Source organism: Harpegnathos saltator, unplaced genomic scaffold (genome assembly GCF_003227715.2).
Source record: "Harpegnathos saltator strain DR-91 unplaced genomic scaffold, Hsal_v8.6 scaffold491, whole genome shotgun sequence".
In the NCBI taxonomy this organism is placed as follows: domain Eukaryota; kingdom Metazoa; phylum Arthropoda; class Insecta; order Hymenoptera; family Formicidae; genus Harpegnathos; species Harpegnathos saltator.
Window position 1 is genome coordinate 241295 of NW_020230306.1, and position 19619 is coordinate 260913.

Here is a 19619-nt window from a genome sequence, read left to right on the forward strand (position 1 = left end):
GGGGTAACATAGATTTATCTACAGATAATGTACGGATCGTTTCATTGGCTAGGAAGTAAGTGAAGATAAATTCAACATGATCTTGAATGTAAAATCCGACTATGAATAATTCTACTGGTTGACGTGTGTTTCAGGTTAATTTGTTCTGTACGCTCTCATGTCGAAAGCATCGTTCTGCTTTTATACTTCATTACATGCCAAAGAAAAATCGAATATTTTTAATACGAAAATATAGTACGATTGCTTTAAAATCTTTATCAAATTAGCAATTAATTTCTCTGTCTCCTACTCTTCAATAAATATCACATGTCTATTTTATTTTAGGTGTATACGATATTTAATACAGCTGTAGAAACTAAAGTTAATGAACTTCTTTATGCATATTTATTCTTGCGCAAAAGTGAAAGCAACAATTTATCCGAACCGGATCCAATAACTTAAGGCTGCGTTCCGAAATTCACTGCCAGTACTGAAAATACATAGTTTGTGTCACGTATACTATAGAATAGAATTTCAGTGCTGGCAGTGAATATCGGAACGCAGTCTGAACCTAATGCAGGATTTATACTGCATGCGACATACGAATATCCTTCATTCTTATCTAGCAACATTTTTGTCTCTAGAAAACAAATCTTCCTATTGGATGGCGTGCAGAATATCGTGAGCGATGTGAATCCTTCTTTAAGCCTGATTCACTGGATCCAGCTCGTATTCCCGATTGCAACATCGATGGGACAGATGGCGCACTGGTTGCGGGACAATTATGCGGTCTCCCACCCTTACGTTCCTTAGCGAGGCAACCTCGTGGTGGATTAGATTCTGGTCGGCCATATTCGCATTGAATGTCTCTATTACACAAGGGCTCAAGAGTAGCCGTGAAACTTCCGAAGAATCCTCGTTGCTGTGAGGATACAGAGACATCATGGAGAACGAATACACCGTTACGGTCACCAACAAGTTCTTGTTGGCGCTCGACGAGAGCGAGGATCCATTGGAGGTGCTAAAGGTTCGTGAGCAAGAGAAAGAAGCGAAGAAGAAGGAACGAATCTCCGAGAAGGAGAACAAGAGCAAGCAACAGCAGCAGCAGCAGCAGCAGCAGCAACAGCAGGACGGACAAAAGACCGCCAACAACAAGACGCAGAAGAATCGTGTGATCAAGGACGCTCAGCAGCTGCCGTCCAAGGTGCAGGATGCTAAGAAGGATCAAGGTTAGTACCCGGCCATTTCGGCAGTACGCCACTTTCAGCCTCGTGCTGCGGGGTATTATGGCCGTCGGTCCGCTCCCTCGTGGGCTCATGTGCTCGCCGATCACACGATCCTCTTTCCCGCCGGCGTGTTCGCACAGCTCGTTGCTCGCGCGGACAACCCGCGATTTTTCTCACCGGCAGAACTCCCTGGGGGTCGGGGAGGGGGACAACGTACCGCGAAAATCTCTCGTCTCACGGCGTTACGGAAAATCGCCGCTTTGTCGCCTCATTCTCTCTTTTTCTGTCTCTCTCGCACGCTCTCCAGAATTTTCTAAAAATGTTTCGCGCCGTAAAAATAGGATGCGACACATCCGGCGATCCCTGAGACTCGATACGGGAACGGGAAGTGGAAATTACAGGTATGTTTAAAATCAGGAGTTCTGCGCGTATATGAAGAATAGACCTCTACAGACGAGTTCGTTGTATGTTTGATTTCACTTCCGGCATGGTGCCGCGTCATTTGGTTTTGTTTTCAATGTTTCTCGAATTTTTTAGCTTGTCACAGGTAAAAGAGCAACCTCAAGTTCAGGTATTTCTCAGTTGTTGCTTTTTTGGGTCTATTCTTTACAGGTACACGAATACTGCACCTGAAACATTCTCCCTTTTCCCTTTAATGCCCTATTGTGTATAAGACATTTTTTTTCCCCCAAATGAACTAGTACTATACTGGAATTTTGTTCCTTTGTCCACCGATGCTAGGTTATATATTTACCTCACTTCAAAAGCTAAAAGTCATTTCTTTTTAGCTACACTAAATTATATTTTTTGTTTCTAGAATGAAACAAGTGTATAACATTGAAAGATAAAAATGGAGTTCCAGCACTAATTCAGATGAAAATCTATAAACCTATATATTTAATTTATTCCAAAAGAAGAAAATATAACCTAGTTAGGTTAAAAGGAATAGATGTTTTTAGATGCATAGAAGATGAATTAGACAGTATTAAATATCAACTTGTTATATATGTTAGCTTGTCTAACTTTCATGAAACTACTGAAACTCTGGGTTTGTATATAGATTTAATTCCTTCAGGTCTGAAGCTTGTTTTTATATATAGCATTGAATATTAACAATTTATATTGGTATAAATAATGCAGTATAGATTCACACAAATATAAACATTTGAAGTTGTTCTAATCAAAGCAAGATCTTTATATTAGGATATTTTATATAAAACTCATCCTCCCTATGTATATAAGATAATTAGGAATCTTTAAATGTTAATATTGAAGCATCATACTGATACATAATGCTATGATGTGATACCATTTTATCAGAAAAATACATCTATAATACTTCTATTTGAAAGTAAAAGTGTTATGTTTGCATGCTTTATATTAATATTTTTAGTGGACAAGAAGCCATCCCAGCCAAGAGTAAGTGCTGGTGACCGGAATGTGAAATTCTCTGGCGAGTCTAGGGAGGAGCGTAATAATAGGCGCAACCGTGAGGATGGAGAACGAACTTTACGGGGACAGGGAGAGTTTAGGCGAGGACCTCCTGGATTAGCTTCCACGAAACAAGCAACAAATGTTATACGGTACAGTCTATATATTTCAACTCTTTTGTTTTAAGATATATGAAGTATTATATACTATGTGATTGGAATTTTAATTAAATAATGCAATTAAGTTAAAACTTGTTTTTTTTTCTTTTCAGTTAATGCTAAAATTAATATTAACAAATTGTGTTTAATTTTTTTTAGGAAATTGTATTTTGTTCGCGGTAGATACCATTGTAGCTTTTGTTCTAGCGAGGGCCGTGAAACGCGCGAATTCCGGAACTCTAATACCGATGCTCAACGTGGTGAATACGGTGAACGCCGTGGTCGCGGAGGCATGCGTGGTATGAGTCGCGGACGTGGAGGCCCTCGTGGACGCGGTGGTTACGATAATCGTGGAAAGCGGGAATTTGACCGTCAATCGGGCTCTGATAAGACGTAAGTACCGGAATGTATACATTTTTTATATTCCGTTCGTAAATTCTCCTCAAGTTTACTTTAATGTCATGCGAACTCTCGTAAACCAATGTTCTTTAATAGTATTTAATGCGATAGCAAATATTATTTTTCCGTTTTAACTTTATTATATTTTTTTAGCGGGTCAAGTATGTGTCTAATAATTCACTAAGTAGTTTTTAAATTATATCAATAGTAACGTCTATATTGTATAAACGTTAAATGTGCAAGAATAAACACAAGTAGTGATTTTGGTACAACACATACAATGAGGCGTGTGTGTTCACTCTGTCAACGTATTATATTGCGCACTTTATTAATGGGCTTTGACTAACATATCGTCATTTATTACGTACTTAAAACGTAGTTTATTTGTCCATTAATAGTGGCATTAAACCCGTGGATAAAAAAGACGGTGCTGGCAGCCATAATTGGGGCACCCATAATGATGAGATAGAGTAAGTCACTCAAAAGTACTTACCGCTTTTTTTCCTACGTAGTTCAAGCTTTGTCTCTGCAGGAATAGTCAGTGTCCTATTCTTGAATCGAAAAATCATTAATCCTCGACATTAATCCTCTTCTGTTCTTTTTCATTGTAGAGAAAGCCTTAATCAAGAAAGTCAAGACTGGAACAATGACAAGCCGGAATCCGAGGCCACTCCGGGAACAACGGAAGTTAAGAACGGTGATGCTACTGCGGAGACTGCTGTTGAGGAGAAACCAGTCGAGGAAGAATCGCGCGAACTTACTTTGGACGAGTGGAAGGCATTGCGAAACAACCGAGTGAAGCCGCAATACAATCTGCGAAAGGCCGGTGAAGGTGAGGATCTATCACGCTGGAAGAAGATGTATGCTCTCGAGAAGAAGAAGGAAGGCGCTGACGAAGAGGATGACGAGGAAGAAGAATACGACGCGGCCGTGGAGTATCCTCAGCGCGTTGGCAGGCAAAAGCGCGTATTAGGCATTGAGATCCAGTTCAGTGATTCGCGACGTGGTTCTGGCGGTCGTGGACGAGGTGGTCGCGGTCGCGGCGATCGCGTGAATGGACGTGGATACGGAAATCGTGGTACTCCCAGAGATGGGGACTCACGTGGATCTGTAAGTATATATCCGCCACATTGACTGACTTGGGGAAGAAATTTATTTTTCTACATAGCATTAATTTCAAGATTATATCACAAAATAACTGATATAAAAGAAATTTATGTTGTGTGCTTTTTAGTTGCAGTCTTCACAAAACGAGCAAAGGTCACCGCGAAGCCGTCAGAATGCTCCGAAGGTAGATGACGAGCACGACTTCCCCTCTTTGGGATAGATAGTTCCGCCTATCTACTCCTAACATCTCAAGAATACCGACATCAACATTATGATGGAGAACGTTACATTAATTGAGAAAATATTACTATTGAGAATCTTACGTTAGTGCATAACATTAATATTACATAATACAGTACACATCTACAGAAAATGAGATACGTAACACTATTCTTAAATAAATTGTGACGCTTGAACGCGTTGTTACATATTGCTATAGAATGGTACATATGAAAAGTTGCACGACGTATGAACAAAGAAACATAGAGAAGATAACAACCCTTCTTTTGTACTCATGAGGGAACGTTTGTCCATAACTACTCTAGAGATGTCAGCCAGCGGAGAAGCGATCTGTAAGAAGAAAAAAACAACCATATAGTTTCTGTGGAAATTGTTAATACCATAATGAAGGCAAAAATAGGAAGAATATAATTGAAGAAAAAATAAAAAAGGAGTGCGTTAAAAGAAAGAGAGATTATGTGGACCAGCGAGTGTGAACTATTGGGTAGCATCAACCTCGGAATAATAGTTTCAATCTGCTTACATCCAACTCGAAGCAATTATCGAAGGAAAAAAAAATTTGCTGTACACAAAAGTAGAGAAGAAACAGGGCTGCGGTATCGATCTCGAATTCGATGTCGCGTTAAAGGCCTAAAGGAGGCTGAACCGCGTAAACCTGTATAAATATCTCTTTTTAGGCGTAAATTTTAAACGCACTTTTGATTTTATAATTTTTATACGTATTTGGAAATAGTCCTTCCTCGTAACCGGCAGGTTGTTGCCATTCGTAAAGAGTAAGGAAGGCATTTCTATTTAAAATCGAGACGCTGCAACGTCTTTTACTAAAGATAAGTCTACTTATATAGATATATATGGAGCTATATATATATACACACATATATATATATGTATGTATGCATGTATGTATATATATAGAAACAATCGAGATATACAACGCGATACATATTCCTTTTTCGGAAATATGCCCCAAGCGGGATATTTCGCACATGCATTAAAAGCTTTAGGTATATATACATGACACACACAAAACACTTACGTATACACACATACACACGCGCGTATATGTATTTACGATAAATTGGAAATTATCTTAATATGGTAAAAAGCAAATGAGTATATACACTTATATTATTATGTTACATTTATTGCGTTGTCAATTCTCAGAAATCTTAATTATAAATCCATTAATATTAGTTATTTGCTATATTTGTTATAACACAGTTGAAGGTAATCAGTCAAAAGAATCACCCCTCCATCATAAGCCGAAAAGGGATAACGGAAAATATAAAAAGCTGTTTGAAGCTTAGACATATGTGTAAATAACATATTTACAATAATAAATTGTGACAATGATCACAAAGACGCTTTGAAACTCGAGTAACTTGACCAGAGTCAGTGGTAAAATTACTGTAGGCAAATTTTGTTTCTTACTCGTGCACATCTGTACAGAAAAAAAGACGTAAGTACAAAAGTATATCTTAAACATTGCGATTGACGAGAAAAGAAAAAAAAGTAGGAATCAGGTTTGACAAGAATTAACTCTCATTGAGATGTGTTGTGTTAATAAAGTTGTAAGTGTAATATTTCATTGTAATTTCTTCTTGCGATGTAAATAATAGTAACAATTATCCTTGCCTGGCAGAATTTGAGACTGACGATGATTTCTATAATGACTTTCTGCTTAACCATTTTGAGGTTTCAATTTTTCAAATTGCCGCCATGTCATAACGATGGACATCATGACGCGGCCATTTTAACCGCATATCACTAAGGTCAAGTGACACAGCGCTAAGCATGCATTAATTAATTTATCATCCTACATTATTTCTACATAGGATAAATAAAATTGTCACGTTCGATACCGTGACTATGTTAAACATGATTTCACCACACGTAAATAGAACCGAGCTACGTTTGTTCTACTAAAATACGAAGTGCAAGAGTCTCACCGCGAGGGGGCGTTTCTTCACTAGCAAGTGCGTGCGCACAGTCATACAGGGTGTTCTTGAAATCGCACTCTTACTGATCCACAAAGATTAACAAACAAGTCGAGGAGCAGGACAGTCAATCATTAGCAGCGCATAGATGAGCACGTCGCTGATAATATCGTTTTCATTTTACAAGCTTAAAATTCTTAAAAGTCTGATGACCGTTAAGCTGAAAAAGAAATCCTTCCGGCCAATTGTAAATAGCCCTTACTCTCGGACAAAACCCTAGTCAACAATTGCGCTCAAGAAATCTAATCTCACACAAACGAGGAACTTGACGAACTGGGCGACTTAGTTTCCGCGGCGAAAAAAAACTCCATCCTTTGCTTGCCCGAGCGAGTCCGCAACCGAGGGCAAGTTTTGGAACATCCTGTATATACATAGTGTATACATGCATACGAGTACATAAGGCGCTGGAAGCGCGAGCGAGATGAATGAATACGAGCCGGGAAAGTGGAAAAAGAAGGGTGAGAGGGAGAGAGACGGTGAAGATACGTGCTCGGCAAGAGCGAAGTCCGGCTTGAAAAGGATCCGCGGCTAAGAGCGAGCGAAAGACGCATGCGAAAGTGAGTGACTGAGAGTGAGCGCGACAACGGCCGAGCGAGAAAGAGAGACGGAACAGCGGCACATGCCGTAGCCACGGCCCCCGACTCGCTCTAAACTTGTGCGCGGAGAGTGGCCCGTGTCGGTCGAATTTTAATGGCGGCTGCTCCCGATTCGGTCGTTTGCGGTGTTGTGTTGTGAAGTGCAACGTACGACGGCCGGCGCTCGCACGGCGCCGACGTATGGTATCGACGCGGCGACGGGACAACGACGCGATCGCGGCTCATCCAGCAGCGATTCCCGGGCGGTGCTGTGCCGTTCGTGCGACGGTGGCCACGGCGGTGGCGACGGCGGCGGCGGCGGCGGTGGTGGTGGTGACAGTGGTGGCGGCGGCGGCGGTGGCGGCGGCGGCGGCGGTGGCGACGACGACGACGACGGCGGCGGCGGCGGTGGTGCTAGCGACGGCTACGGTGACGACTCGTTCGTGGTGGCGACCAGTGTCTGTCTACGTGTACCGGGACGGATTCCTTCGTTCATCCGCGCGAGTATGCCGCACATTCGCGATGTGCCATAGCGACCGCGCTGTCCGACCAGCATTCCCGCAGTGTGCATCCGTCGCAGCGTGCGAGTCCCGCCCGAGACTCTCTTTCGCGCGAGCAAGGTAAATCTCTTTCTTTTTTTTCTTTTCTCTCTTTTCTCATCATCTCGCTCTATCTCTCTTCCCCCGTCCGCAAGCTCGAGAAGAGCGCGCGGTGGCGGCCCTCGCGCCGCGCGTCTCTCCTCGTCGCCGATACGGCCGCTCGTTCGAGAAATATCGCGCATCGCGGCCGAGTTACTCTATCCGTGCGCTCTATAATACGAGTCGTTTATTGCTTATTTCCTTCCGTTCCTGCCGATTTTTCGCCACGTTCACGCTCGATTACAGTCACGATTCGCTCATTCGTCTCGCAGCGATCATGTTTTGGTAGGCGATGTATTGTGACGGGGTATGTGAAAGGTGAGAGAGAGAGAGAGAGAGAGAGAGAGAGAGAGAGAGAGAGAGAGAGAAAGGAAAGAGAGAGAGAGGGAGAGGGGGGAGACGAACGGTGGAAGGTATACTTGCCTTTGTGCGAAGACAGTGGCCTTAGCTGTCAAGTGCAGCTACTCTCTGGTCACGCTAATGAAGGGCGGTGCGTGCTGTGCAATGCGTGTTGTCCGAAATGCGTGGAGCCATCTGCCATCGGCCTCTCATCGCGGCGTTATGCTTCTTTATTGTTAGGAGGTGCTCGGAGGTGAGCCCTTATTTACGTTCTCGATGGTTGCCGACGAGTGAGAGAAAGAGAGAGAGAGGTGCGAGGAAAGAAACAAAAAAGAAACTTCTCGAACGGAAACGCGACGCCAAGTGCTGTACTCGTGTCGTGTCGTGCGACAGACGCATCTAACATTTTAATTTCGATATAACAAATTGTATATACTTGGTGTGATATTTCGCTCGCGAGTGAGACGCAAGCCTTTCCTCGATATATCGCGCATGTACATCTCGCCGAGATCGTTTCTGTGCATTTTTTAAAGTCGATCTCTGCAAGTTTTATGTTAACGTGAACGCACTTATCTGCACTATTATTCGATTTAATTATTTGATCTTTAAAAACCTGTAAGGCTGCATCTACAAAGTGTAGTAAGCTTTAAGTAAAGAAGTTGACCAATCATAATCGAATACTCAGAAGAATAATCAGTTATGATTCGTTAATTTCTCACGGCTTAAAGCTTATTACACCTATTGTAAACTCAACCTAAAGGAAGTTAAACATGAGTACAGTTTCGAATAGCAATATAGTTTAACGTGATATAATTTGTGGATGTTGAGAAAATAACTGCAAAGTTAACACACCGCTTTATGTCTTGTAGCTCGCGCGGAATTTTCCACTTAAGCCATTTGATGCCTTTAAAACGAGATCACTCAAATCAAAATGTTCTTATAATAATTATGAAATATGTTATCTGGCAAATAAAATTTGGCTTATAACATGGATAAGTCACGCAAGATTAAGCTGGCATGGAATATGTTAATATATAAGGTTGTATGAGGGACGTATGTGAAGTTCTCAGCATTCTAAGTGATTAATTGGCACATTTGTGATGTTTTAGGGGTACAGGACAATGATCGACATGTCGGTGCCTGGACTCAAGCATAGCTGGTAGTACTACATTAACACTGGCTTGCTACCAGCAGGGCACACACCCTGATCATACCTTTTGCATTTCCTACCCTAGACCTGCATACGCACTGACGCACACGCCAAGCGTGTGCGCATGTGCTCTGTCAGCTGTCGCATACACACCATGAAATTCCTGGGACTTGTGTCATCTCCCAAATCACCCACAGTGACATCTCCACAAGCGCTGCTGTCATTCTTTCATCGATTGTCTTTCTCATCCATGTCCATTGCCACATGGTTCCTGGTTATACTAGCAACTGCAGCGATAGACACTCCTGCCAGCACTGTCGCACCGATACAAGACAATAGATTTCCTCATATAGTAGCGCAGTTTCCTGTGGGAAATGAACAGCGATATGGACATCTCCACTTGGATACCAATACAACCAGAGAAGGAGCTCTGAGATTCAATCATCTTACTATAGATCCTACTACAGGAAGGCTCTATGCAGGAGCTGTCAACAGACTCTTTCAGCTTGACTCAAGTCTTAAGCTGGAAGAACATGTCTCGACAGGTTAGTTTTCTTTCCTTGCCTCTGAATATAGTACTGTGACAACAATGTGGTAGTAAACAATTCTTTATTTCAGGTCCAAGACTGGATAATCCTCAGTGTCATGCAACAGGTTGCATGTCAAGAGAGATAACAACCTCCTTGATGGATAATGTGAACAAATTGCTAATCGCCGATCTCGAATCACAGACGATAGTCGCATGTGGCTCTCTTCTTCAAGGTGCTTGCGAAAAGTACAAAATGACCAACATATCCATTAAACCGGAATTCATCCCCCTCAGCGTGGCGGCTAACGATGAGAACTCCTCCACGTACGCCTTCATCGGCCCCGAGAAATACAATCCGTGGGGACAAACGAACATACTCTATGTAGGCACGACATTCACCAACAAAGGCGATTACCGTCATGATGTACCAGCGATTTCCAGCAGAAATCTCGGTACGCTGGAATTCGCCGAGTATACGTTCAACAAGCAGTCAATCGTATACATCGACGTCAAGTATCGGGATCACTTTCTGGTGAAGTACGTGTACGGCTTCAACGCGAGTGACTACGCGTACTTCGTCCTAGTGCAGAAACAGTCGTATCTGCCCGAGCAAGAGGAGCTGGGGTACATCTCCAGGTTGGCGCGTAGTTGCATCAGCGATCCGAACTACGACAGCTACACGGAAGTGACGCTGCAGTGTGCGGTTGATACGGGGGACGGCAAGCAGCACTACTACAACTTGGTGCAGGACGCGAAGGTCGCGGTAGCCGGCAGCGACTTGGCCATGCAACTCGGCATCTCCGTGGGTGATCCCATCTTCGTCTCTGTATTCTCGCCCAGCAGGGGCATCACAAACGAGCCACTGTCGCGCTCGGCGGTCTGTGTCTACAGTTTGCAAGACATCGAAACCAAGTTCAACGAAAATATCCACATGTGTTTCAACGGCAGCATTAAGTATCGGAATATGGGCTACGTCAGCGGCCCCATACAAGACGGGAAGTGTCCGACTGCTGGCGTAAGTAAACAACGATTGGATTTGTGTAAGCTTTGATGGGATCTCCGCTAAACTTGTTATTCTTTTTTGTATGCGCAGACCACAGGTAACATCTTGAACTTCTGCGAGGTGGGACTGAAGATCTCGGGTGTATCGCCGATCACGGGCCAAGCCATTTTGCATTTTTCCGACACATTCATCACCTCGGTGACCATTGCCAATACTGAGAGCCATACCGTGGCGTTTTTCGGCACAAATGACGGCATTCTGAAGAAGGTCTTATTGTCCGGAACCGAAGCGTTCGTCTATGAGAGTGTTACAATTGACAAGGGACAAAAGTTGTTACCGGACACATTGATCTCACCGGATGACGAATATATCTACGTACTATCTGCCTCGAAAATATCGAAGGTCAAAGTGGAACATTGCAGTAGTTATACCAATTGCAGCAGCTGCCTCGACGCGAAAGATCCTTACTGTGGTTGGTGCTCCTTGGAGAAGAGGTAACTTGAATATATTTTCGGAATAAATGGAATACATTATTTACATTGAAATTAAATACATTATTTAAGTTGAATATATTTGTATACGGGAAACAAAGAACTCGTTTTTTGTGATCAATCTTCTGTCATCAGTGGACTAGAATTCGGTTGTAGTAGCAGAACGGTTTTTTTTTTTTTTTTTTTTTTTTTTAGGAGATTTGTATTCAGCAGATTATTTTCGGTTATCTCGGCCGAGTTTTAATGCAACTGTTCAGAGCGTTCGGATGAGTGCTTTCGGTCGCGATAACAGAGATATCGTTTCTCGTCATCGAGTTTTTGTCTGCCACGCATCCGGTTATACGCGAACTGAGAACTGAGATTTTTTTCCATGACATGCATCATTTCCTCGCAAATATTATCAGCATAATAATACGTCGCTAAATATGCTGCTGATAGTATAAAAGATATATAATTATGACGATAATTATGATTTAAAGATTCCTGAAACCTATGAGATTCCTGAAACCTATGAGATTCAAGACCAGAACTAGAATTGGTCACTTGGTTCTCGAGATATCAACTTGTTGAGCTATTTTGTATATTATTATACAAGACCTATAGATGTAAAATTTTATTATATTTATAAAGTTATATATATAATGTAATATATAATCTCTTTACATAGATGTACAGTGAGAGGAGACTGCCAGAAAGCGAGTCACAGCAGTCCGCGATGGTTGTCGTTAGGCACGGGTCAACAGTGCATCGATTTCGAGCAAGTTCTACCCGATCGTATGCCCATTAATCAAATGACCACGGTGCAATTAACAATTAGAACTCTACCCGAGTTGCCGGCGGGCGCTAATTACAAATGCGTTTTTGGCAACGCCGAGCCGATAGACGCGCTGATGACCGGTTTTGGGCTATCTTGCCCTACACCACCTATCATGGAAAGACCCAGCATTCCTGAGGGCGTCGATCACGCATTGGTGCCACTGTCCGTACGCTCGAGCGAGACAAACAAGGATTTCGTCTCGCGCAACTTCGCATTCTTCGATTGTTCAAGGCACACCGTGTGCACCGAATGCGTCAAGTCGCAGTGGGCATGCAGCTGGTGTGTTTACGACAACAAGTGCACCCACAACACTAGTTGTCAGGGTATTATATCAGGAGAAAATGTGAGTGTTCTACGAATTTAACGAAATACAAATGTCTCGTACGGATAACTTTTTTTATCGTTATTACTATAGTAAAACGCTGTTTACTCAGCGCTCTGAGGGACAAATCTCTCTCAAGCACAAATCACTAATGCATTTATATTTATAAAAATACAGTATAATATACATTCTGCAACTTATATTCATGAAGTGAGCACACATATATACGAGACGTAACTGTCTTTTACAAACATGAATAAAGGTCAGAAAAATAATTAAATATAAGTTATATAGGACATTTATATTATTATTATTATTATTGTTATAGTAACAAGCATTCCTGCTTCCAGCAAAATCAGGGTAATCTCGCTGCGCACGGCGCGCAATACTGTCCGCGATTCACGGAACGTAAGGAGCCGTTGATGCTGCCGAACAGCGTGCCCAAGGAGATCGTGCTCGAGGTGGAAAATCTGCCGCACCCGCAGGTTGGTCACAGCGGGTTCCAGTGCATTGTTAGCATCGAGGGCGCGAATCTGAAGGTACAGGCTCGCGTGGACAGCAGCCGTTTCATAGTGTGCGACAAGACGGTCTACTCGTACGAGGCGGTCACTGGGGAATACGAGGCCGAGGTTACGGTCGTCTGGAACACTAATCACCACGTGGACAAGACTACGATCATTCTATACAAGTGCGAGGTGCTCGGCTCGCATCGCGAACACGCGGACTGTTCCCTATGCGTGACGCGAGACGCTCGTTTCGAGTGCACTTGGTGCGGGAACAGTTGCGTGTACAGGCACTCGTGTCTGCAGTCACCGTTCACCGAGTGCCCGAAGCCCCGGATAGACATGATCAAGCCGCTGAGCGGGCCAATCGAGGGCGGTACGTTAGTAACGATTGAGGGCAGTAATCTCGGATTGAAGGAGAGCGACGTGGACGGTAAGATACACATCGGTAATACACCGTGCAACCTGGTAGACTACGAGGTGTCGGTGCGTATCGTCTGCCGCACCGGCCGGCACGAGGCCACGGATGCTGCCTCGGTCGTCGTTGGCAACGACGCCGGATACACGGAGAGCGCGGTGCTATTCAACTACAAGGACATACGTCTGTCGGGTCTGTATCCGTCGGTTGGGCCGCAAAGTGGCGGCACGCAATTAGCCATCACCGGTAAGTACTTGAACATCGGCAGCACCATATCGGCGTACCTGGACGAGCTACCGTGCCATGTGAACGCGACCCAAGCGAGCAGTACGAGACTGACGTGCGTGACTAGCAAGTCGGGCCATGTCCGGCGGATTCACAGACTAACGTTGAGCATCGACGGCGCGAATCGCACCCTCGTGGATAATCCGTACAATTACACTCACGACCCGACTATCATGGAGATCAAGCCGCTCAGAAGCTTCGCTTCGGGCGGTCGCATGATCACCGTGCACGGCACGAACTTGGACACTATTCAGAAGCCAGAGATGGAAGTATACTTCGACAACGAGCCGTTGCCGGTGAACAGGACTGTCTGCACTGTCCTGAATCCGACTCAGATGGAGTGTCCAAGCCCGAGCGTTGCCAAGAGATTCACGTCGATCCGACGTCGCAGAAAACGCTCGATGGTCAACACCCAAGCGCCTCAGTCGTCGAAATTGAAGGACTCCCAGCTGGCGTTCAAGATCGCCTTCATCATGGACAACGTGGAGAGCGTGAGAGACCTGGAGAAGCACTTTCAGAACCTGCGTAACCGTCTGCTTTACGTCGACGATCCGAAATTCTTCCCGTTTCCGCGCAATATCAAGCTGTACAAGGGCGACACCTTGGTGATCGAGGGTGAGAATCTCAATTACGCCAGCGACGAGTCCGACGTAAACGTCACTGTTGGCACTATGCCTTGCAACGTCACCTCGCTCGCGCTCACACAGCTTGTGTGCACTCCGCCGGATCAGCAGCCTGCCGACACGGACGAGCTCGGGATCAAGACCGAGAGTGGACTGCCCTTGGTGGTGGTGCGGGTCGGTCGCAGTCTCCGCTTTCCCATCGGCTTCCTGCGCTACGAGGTCATCAAGTCCTACCCGATCCCGCCGGAAGCCATCGCGGGCATCGCCGCCGGCACGTTCGGTCTCATATTTCTATTCGTGCTGGTGCTGGTGATTTATCGTAGGAAGAGCACGCAAGCTGAGCGAGAATACAAGCGGATACAGATACAGATGGACACGCTCGAGAGCAACGTGCGGATGGAGTGCAAGCAGGCGTTCGCCGAGCTGCAGACAGACATGACCGACTTGACCGCGGATCTCGAGTCGTCAGGCATACCCACTCTGGATCACAAGAGCTACATCATGAAAGTGTTCTTCCCTGGTGTAATAGACCATCCTATATTGAATGATCCGCGCTCACGTAGCAACGTCTCGCGGACCAACTACGACGCGGCGATGATACAGTTCGAGCAGCTCGTCAACAACAAGTACTTCGTACTGACTTTCATTGAGACCTTAGAGGCGCAGAAGGATTTTAATATTAGGGACAAGGTGAACGTCGCCTCCTTGCTCATGGTCGTTTTAATGGGCAAGATGGAGTACGCCACCGACATACTCATGAATCTTTTATTAAGACTGATCGATAAAGCGGTGAACACGAAGCATCCGCAGCTTATGTTAAGGAGAACGGAATCCGTGGTGGAGAAGATGCTCACGAATTGGATGGCGCTCTGCATGTACAATTATCTGAAGGATTACGCCGGCTCGTCCTTATTCCTCCTGTTCAAGGCGATCAAGCATCAGATTGAAAAGGGACCCGTCGACGTGATAACGCACGACGCCAGATACTCGCTCTCGGAGGAGAGGCTGCTGCGCGAGCAGATCGAGCATACGATCGTCACGCTGCACGTCGTGCAGGACGATCTCGACGAGAAAATACAATGCAAGGTCTTAGATTGTGATACGATTAGTCAGGTGAAGTCGAAAATCCTCGACGCGCTGTACAAGAATACCCCGTTTTCGGTAAGGCCGTCCGTACACGACGTCGATTTGGAATGGAGGCATGGTCGGGGCGGTCACCTGACGCTGCAGGACGAGGACCTCACGACCAAGTGCTGCGGTGAGTGGAAGAAGATCAACACGTTGGCGCACTACGGCGTCAAGGAATCCGCGGTGATGTCGTTGATACCCCGGCAGAACGACGGTTTCTCAGTCGCTTGTAAGCCGCCCTGCCACAACTGCAAGCCCTCGCATTATCATCATCAGCAACAGCAGCAGCAGCAGCAACAACAACAACCAATTCACCATCACCACCCGCACCACCATCACCTACATCGACACTCGAATCACTGTTCGTCCACGCATCTTCCATCCACGCCCAATCACGGCTTGATCAGTCCTGTGATGTACAATCATCCCGTGAGCGGCCTGTATTACGACTCCCAGCATTCGCCGCCGATCATAACGGCGAACGGCGACGTCGAGAGCGGTCACGGTGGCAATCAGCGGCTGTACCACTTGGTGAGACCCATCGAGGAGGTGCACTACCCGCCCGGCTTGGGCTTCACCGGCAGCAGCAAGCACCATCATCCCGAGCGCACGCACAAGGCGATCCCGGAGATCTTTCTCACGCGACTGCTCTCGACCAAGGGCACTGTACAGAAGTTCGTTGACGATTTTTTGAACACCATACTGACCGCCAACGAGGCGCTGCCGAGCGCGGTCAAGTGGCTGTTTGATCTCTTGGACGAGGCCGCGAAGCAACACGGCATCGTCGACCCGGAGGTGCCACACGCGTGGAAGTCCAACAGTCTGCCGCTCAGATTTTGGGTTAATTTCATTAAGAATCCAGACTTCATGTTCGACATCAACAAGTCCACGACGGTGGACTCGAGTCTGTCTGTGATCGCACAGACGTTCATGGACTCCTGCTCGATGACGGAGCACAGACTAGGCAAGGACTCGCCGTCTAACAAGCTACTGTTCGCCAAGGACATACCGCACTATCGCGAGAAAGTGGGTCGATTTTACACGGACGTGCAGAGACTGCCGCAGATCACCGACCAGGAGATGTCCAGTGCCATGCAGCAACTGAGCGCGTCACACGCCAACGAGTTCGACGTAATCGCAGCGCTGAAGGAGCTCTACATCTATGTCAGCAAGTATTACGAACAAGTGAGTGACCATTTATCTACTTCTTAGGTATATTATCGGAGTCTGCGAATGAATTCCAGGATAATTAGAACAAATTGAGCGTAACACCGCAACCACCGACGATTAATGTTATCCATTTCTACCGGAATAGTCGAAATATTGATAAGTTTTTGAGAAAAGAGTTCATTTTTTTTAGTTGTATTCTACGTTCAATAAGAATAGAGAATATATTGTATAAAATTTGGAATAATTATAAGAAATTACAAACCGGTTTTTTTTTTCTTTTTTTTTTTTCGATCACTTTTCTACAATAACTTTTATCTTCTTCTATCTTCTGAGAAGACTGTTTCCTGAGAGCTTCGATCGAACTTAAAACAAATGGTTTTTATCTTTTTTCTATTTTTATTTCCCTTAGCATTTTTCTCTGTATTCTTTTTCTTTTTCGTAACATTCTTAGAGGACTTAGCCTCAGAATGTTAATAAATACACTTTATCTGTCGGCCATTATCTGTGCATTTTCGCGCAATATCATTAATAACTTAGACACGGTATACCACTTACACACACGAGATACGGCGTTTACTATCCTCACATGAGATTTTTTCAGATCCTAGAGGCCTTGGAGACAGATGCGGGCTGTCGCAAACTACATCTAGCTCATAGACTAGAAAATGTAGCGTGCACGCTCGAGGGAGAAGAGACCAGTGCCTGCTGACATACCCTCCTCACTTCCATCCCAGGACCCGTCAACCTCTCCAGAAACACTGACTAGTGCCTCCACTTCATGCATCAGATACACCTCGTTACATATGTACAAATATACACATACACACCATGTGAATAACAACGCCGTAAAAATACATGCGATTTCGTTAGGGCTAGTCAGGCGATAGGTCACGGGATTAGACAGTCCTCGTGGTTAGTATTTACGTCTTTACATGTTGGCCATACCGAAATACGCTTGTAAACATGTATGGATATTAGTAGGCAATGTACGCGTCTCTGATCCTTAAATTATCACGCTAGACAAACGCCTGTTGAATCTCTCTAGAAAACAAAATATTTATATAAATATATATATATATATATATCTATATATATCTCTATACGCGCGAATCTCATTAAAGTGGAATGAATCTCGAGTGTAAGGTATTGTCGCGAACGATTTATTGTTATCGTAGTGTAAGTAAGCTATTAAGTTGTCTTATAGGTATTAAATTATTTCGACTTTCTCGCTACGTTCTACTACTATTACTACTACTACTACTACTACTACTACTACTACTACTACTACTGCTACTACTACTACTACTACTACTACTACTTCTACTACTTCTACTATTTCTTATCACGGCGTTGTTGCGTGTACAACGTCGTCGCGTTTCTTTGTCGAGTCTTGTTTGAGGATCTGAGACGTGGATCGGTGCAAATACTTATTAGGGAAGAAATTTAAAGTGTAAATTTACGGCCGATCTGATATCTATACGTGTATACGTAAATACGGAAGAGATACATACATAAAGTAAAAAAGTAACATGTCTCTAATGGTAAGTGAAAGAAAAAGCCATAGTGTCCACCAGACTGTCTGTACGGGTAACGTACGGCAGCGAGTAGTCTGTGATCCGAGCACGAGTGGCTATGCCTACTATCTTCATTATGATATATATATAATTATTAATATGTTATATATATATATATACATGAAAAAAGTATATATAAAGCAAAGAATCATGCAACACACCTCCACGGATTGTAGTGAGCTAGTTAGAGAGGGACTATATGTATTATAAATTGGGGAAGGAAAGGGAGGGGAGGGACGCGCACCCTCTTCAGAGACAGAATAAGAGATAATATTAAATTAAGGCAATTACCGTAACGTTAAAAGTAACGTTAAAAGAAAATTTAAGAGTTAAAAAAGATTATAAGAGCAGCTCAGTCTACTCTAGGCCTATTCATGCGTGTCGCGTATGCGCGAAGGAAATTATTTCTTTTATTTTTATTTTTTTTTTTTTTTTTTTTTAATTCTTTTTTACATCTTGCTTATCTCTCTCTGTGAGAATCTCTCACTACCCGCCACACAGTAGTTTGCGAAGTGCTGTTACTATTATGTTAGAGAAACCATCTTGGGTGGTGCATCTAATAACTGTCTTCTTTATACACACCCATTATTATTATTATTATTATTATATTATTATTATTATGTTATCGCCGGTTATTATTATTATTATTATTTCTATTGTCTTTATATATATAATTATTAATGCTGCCTATTAATTATGGTTATCATTATGTTGTTAGGAGTGAATGCAAAACGGGACGGATCTTTTTTGCATTGTCGATGTGAAAATATAGACTGTTCGGTTCATGCTGAGGAGAAGAAGTGACGATGAGTTTTGTATTCGCCGAGGTATTCTGGCCGAAGTTTATGTGCTATTAATATTATTATTATTATTAATATCGCAATAGGTGGTACGTATCGCAGACACTCGTCGTGGCACAACGACACGCAGTATTCTTTGAAATAACTTACATATCTTTAGTTATAAGACTGCAGAATTTTTTTTATAACTCATTTTTATCTTCTTTTTCTTTTTTTTTTTATAACAGGACCGTTGGCAACTCATTTATGTTGTATAAAGCCGATGAACAAATTTGCGAACATTTATGTTCGACGTGCACTGCCGTGGTTTTCCGTGTATTTTCACGAATCGTCAATCTGTTGAGCCAATAAACTTCTCGCTTGTCGTTCAATTGAGAAACGACAGCCGAACGGATAAGTTATATAACATAGGTCCAGGGAGGCTGGAGACGTGCTCATACTCTTGTACTTAATATTAAACATCATCGTGTAACTTCAATTATAATTCCAGGTCTCCAGGCTCCCCAAACACGACCATCAGTAACCTATGTATATATATATCTCTCTCTCTCTCTCTCTCTCTCTCTCTCTCTCTCTCTCTCTCTCTCTCTCTCTCTCTCTCTCTCTCTCTCTCTCTCTCTCTCTCTCTCTCTCTCTTTCTCTCCACTGTATATGTATATCGTATTTATTTATATTATGAGAAACAAGTTGTAACGCGAATGTACGTCAATCTGTGCT

At 43.9% G+C, this 19619-nt stretch overlaps 2 protein-coding genes across 6 annotated transcripts; both read left to right on the forward strand.

The window, feature by feature from the left end:
* Positions 1-792: 792 nt before the first annotated feature.
* Positions 793-6123, forward strand: LOC105184666 (plasminogen activator inhibitor 1 RNA-binding protein). Of its 2 annotated transcripts, XM_011143580.3 has the most exons (6): positions 795-1208; positions 2599-2788; positions 3002-3187; positions 3592-3663; positions 3805-4303; positions 4428-6123. In XM_011143580.3, the coding sequence occupies exons 1-6, from the start codon at positions 923-925 to the stop codon at positions 4518-4520; spliced, it is 1326 nt and encodes a 441-aa protein (XP_011141882.1). In that variant the 5' UTR covers positions 795-922; the 3' UTR covers positions 4521-6123. The 2 variants fall into 2 exon arrangements, with proteins under 2 accessions (XP_011141883.1, XP_011141882.1); XM_011143581.3 differs by lacking the exon at positions 3592-3663 and having other exon boundaries at positions 793-1208.
* A 1372-nt stretch (positions 6124-7495) lies between these two features.
* PlexB (plexin B) lies at positions 7496-19308 on the forward strand. Of its 4 annotated transcripts, none has more exons than XR_003113510.1 (8): positions 8113-9128; positions 9199-9784; positions 9858-10783; positions 10862-11265; positions 11930-12422; positions 12752-16543; positions 17130-17440; positions 18821-19308. XR_003113510.1 is itself a non-coding variant. In XM_025302409.1 (8 exons), the coding sequence occupies exons 3-8, from the start codon at positions 9364-9366 to the stop codon at positions 17235-17237; spliced, it is 6144 nt and encodes a 2047-aa protein (XP_025158194.1). In that variant the 5' UTR covers positions 8113-8342; positions 8959-9128; positions 9199-9363; the 3' UTR covers positions 17238-19308. The 4 variants fall into 4 exon arrangements, 3 of the variants coding, with proteins under 3 accessions (XP_011141885.2, XP_025158194.1, XP_011141886.2); XM_025302409.1 differs by having other exon boundaries at positions 8113-8342; positions 8959-9128; positions 17130-19308; XM_011143583.3 differs by lacking the exon at positions 8113-9128 and adding an exon at positions 7496-7732 and having other exon boundaries at positions 17130-19308.
* The last annotated feature ends 311 nt before the right edge of the window (positions 19309-19619 follow it).

What these genes read in the sequence shown, in the direction of transcription:
- LOC105184666 (XM_011143580.3), top strand. Translation starts at nt 923, where the DNA reads ATGGAGAACGAATACACCGTTACGGTCACCAACAAGTTCTTGTTGGCG. An exon ending in GGATGCTAAGAAGGATCAAG is followed by an intron (nt 1,209 to 2,598) that starts GTTAGTACCCGG and finishes TAATATTTTTAG; the next exon opens with TGGACAAGAAGCCATCCCAG. An exon ending in ATGGGGACTCACGTGGATCT is followed by an intron (nt 4,304 to 4,427) that starts GTAAGTATATAT and finishes TGTGCTTTTTAG; the next exon opens with TTGCAGTCTTCACAAAACGA.
- PlexB (XM_011143583.3), top strand. Translation starts at nt 9,364, where the DNA reads ATGTGCTCTGTCAGCTGTCGCATACACACCATGAAATTCCTGGGACTT. An exon ending in GTATTATATCAGGAGAAAAT is followed by an intron (nt 12,423 to 12,751) that starts GTGAGTGTTCTA and finishes TCCTGCTTCCAG; the next exon opens with CAAAATCAGGGTAATCTCGC. An exon ending in TCAGCAAGTATTACGAACAA is followed by an intron (nt 16,544 to 17,129) that starts GTGAGTGACCAT and finishes AGATTTTTTCAG; the next exon opens with ATCCTAGAGGCCTTGGAGAC.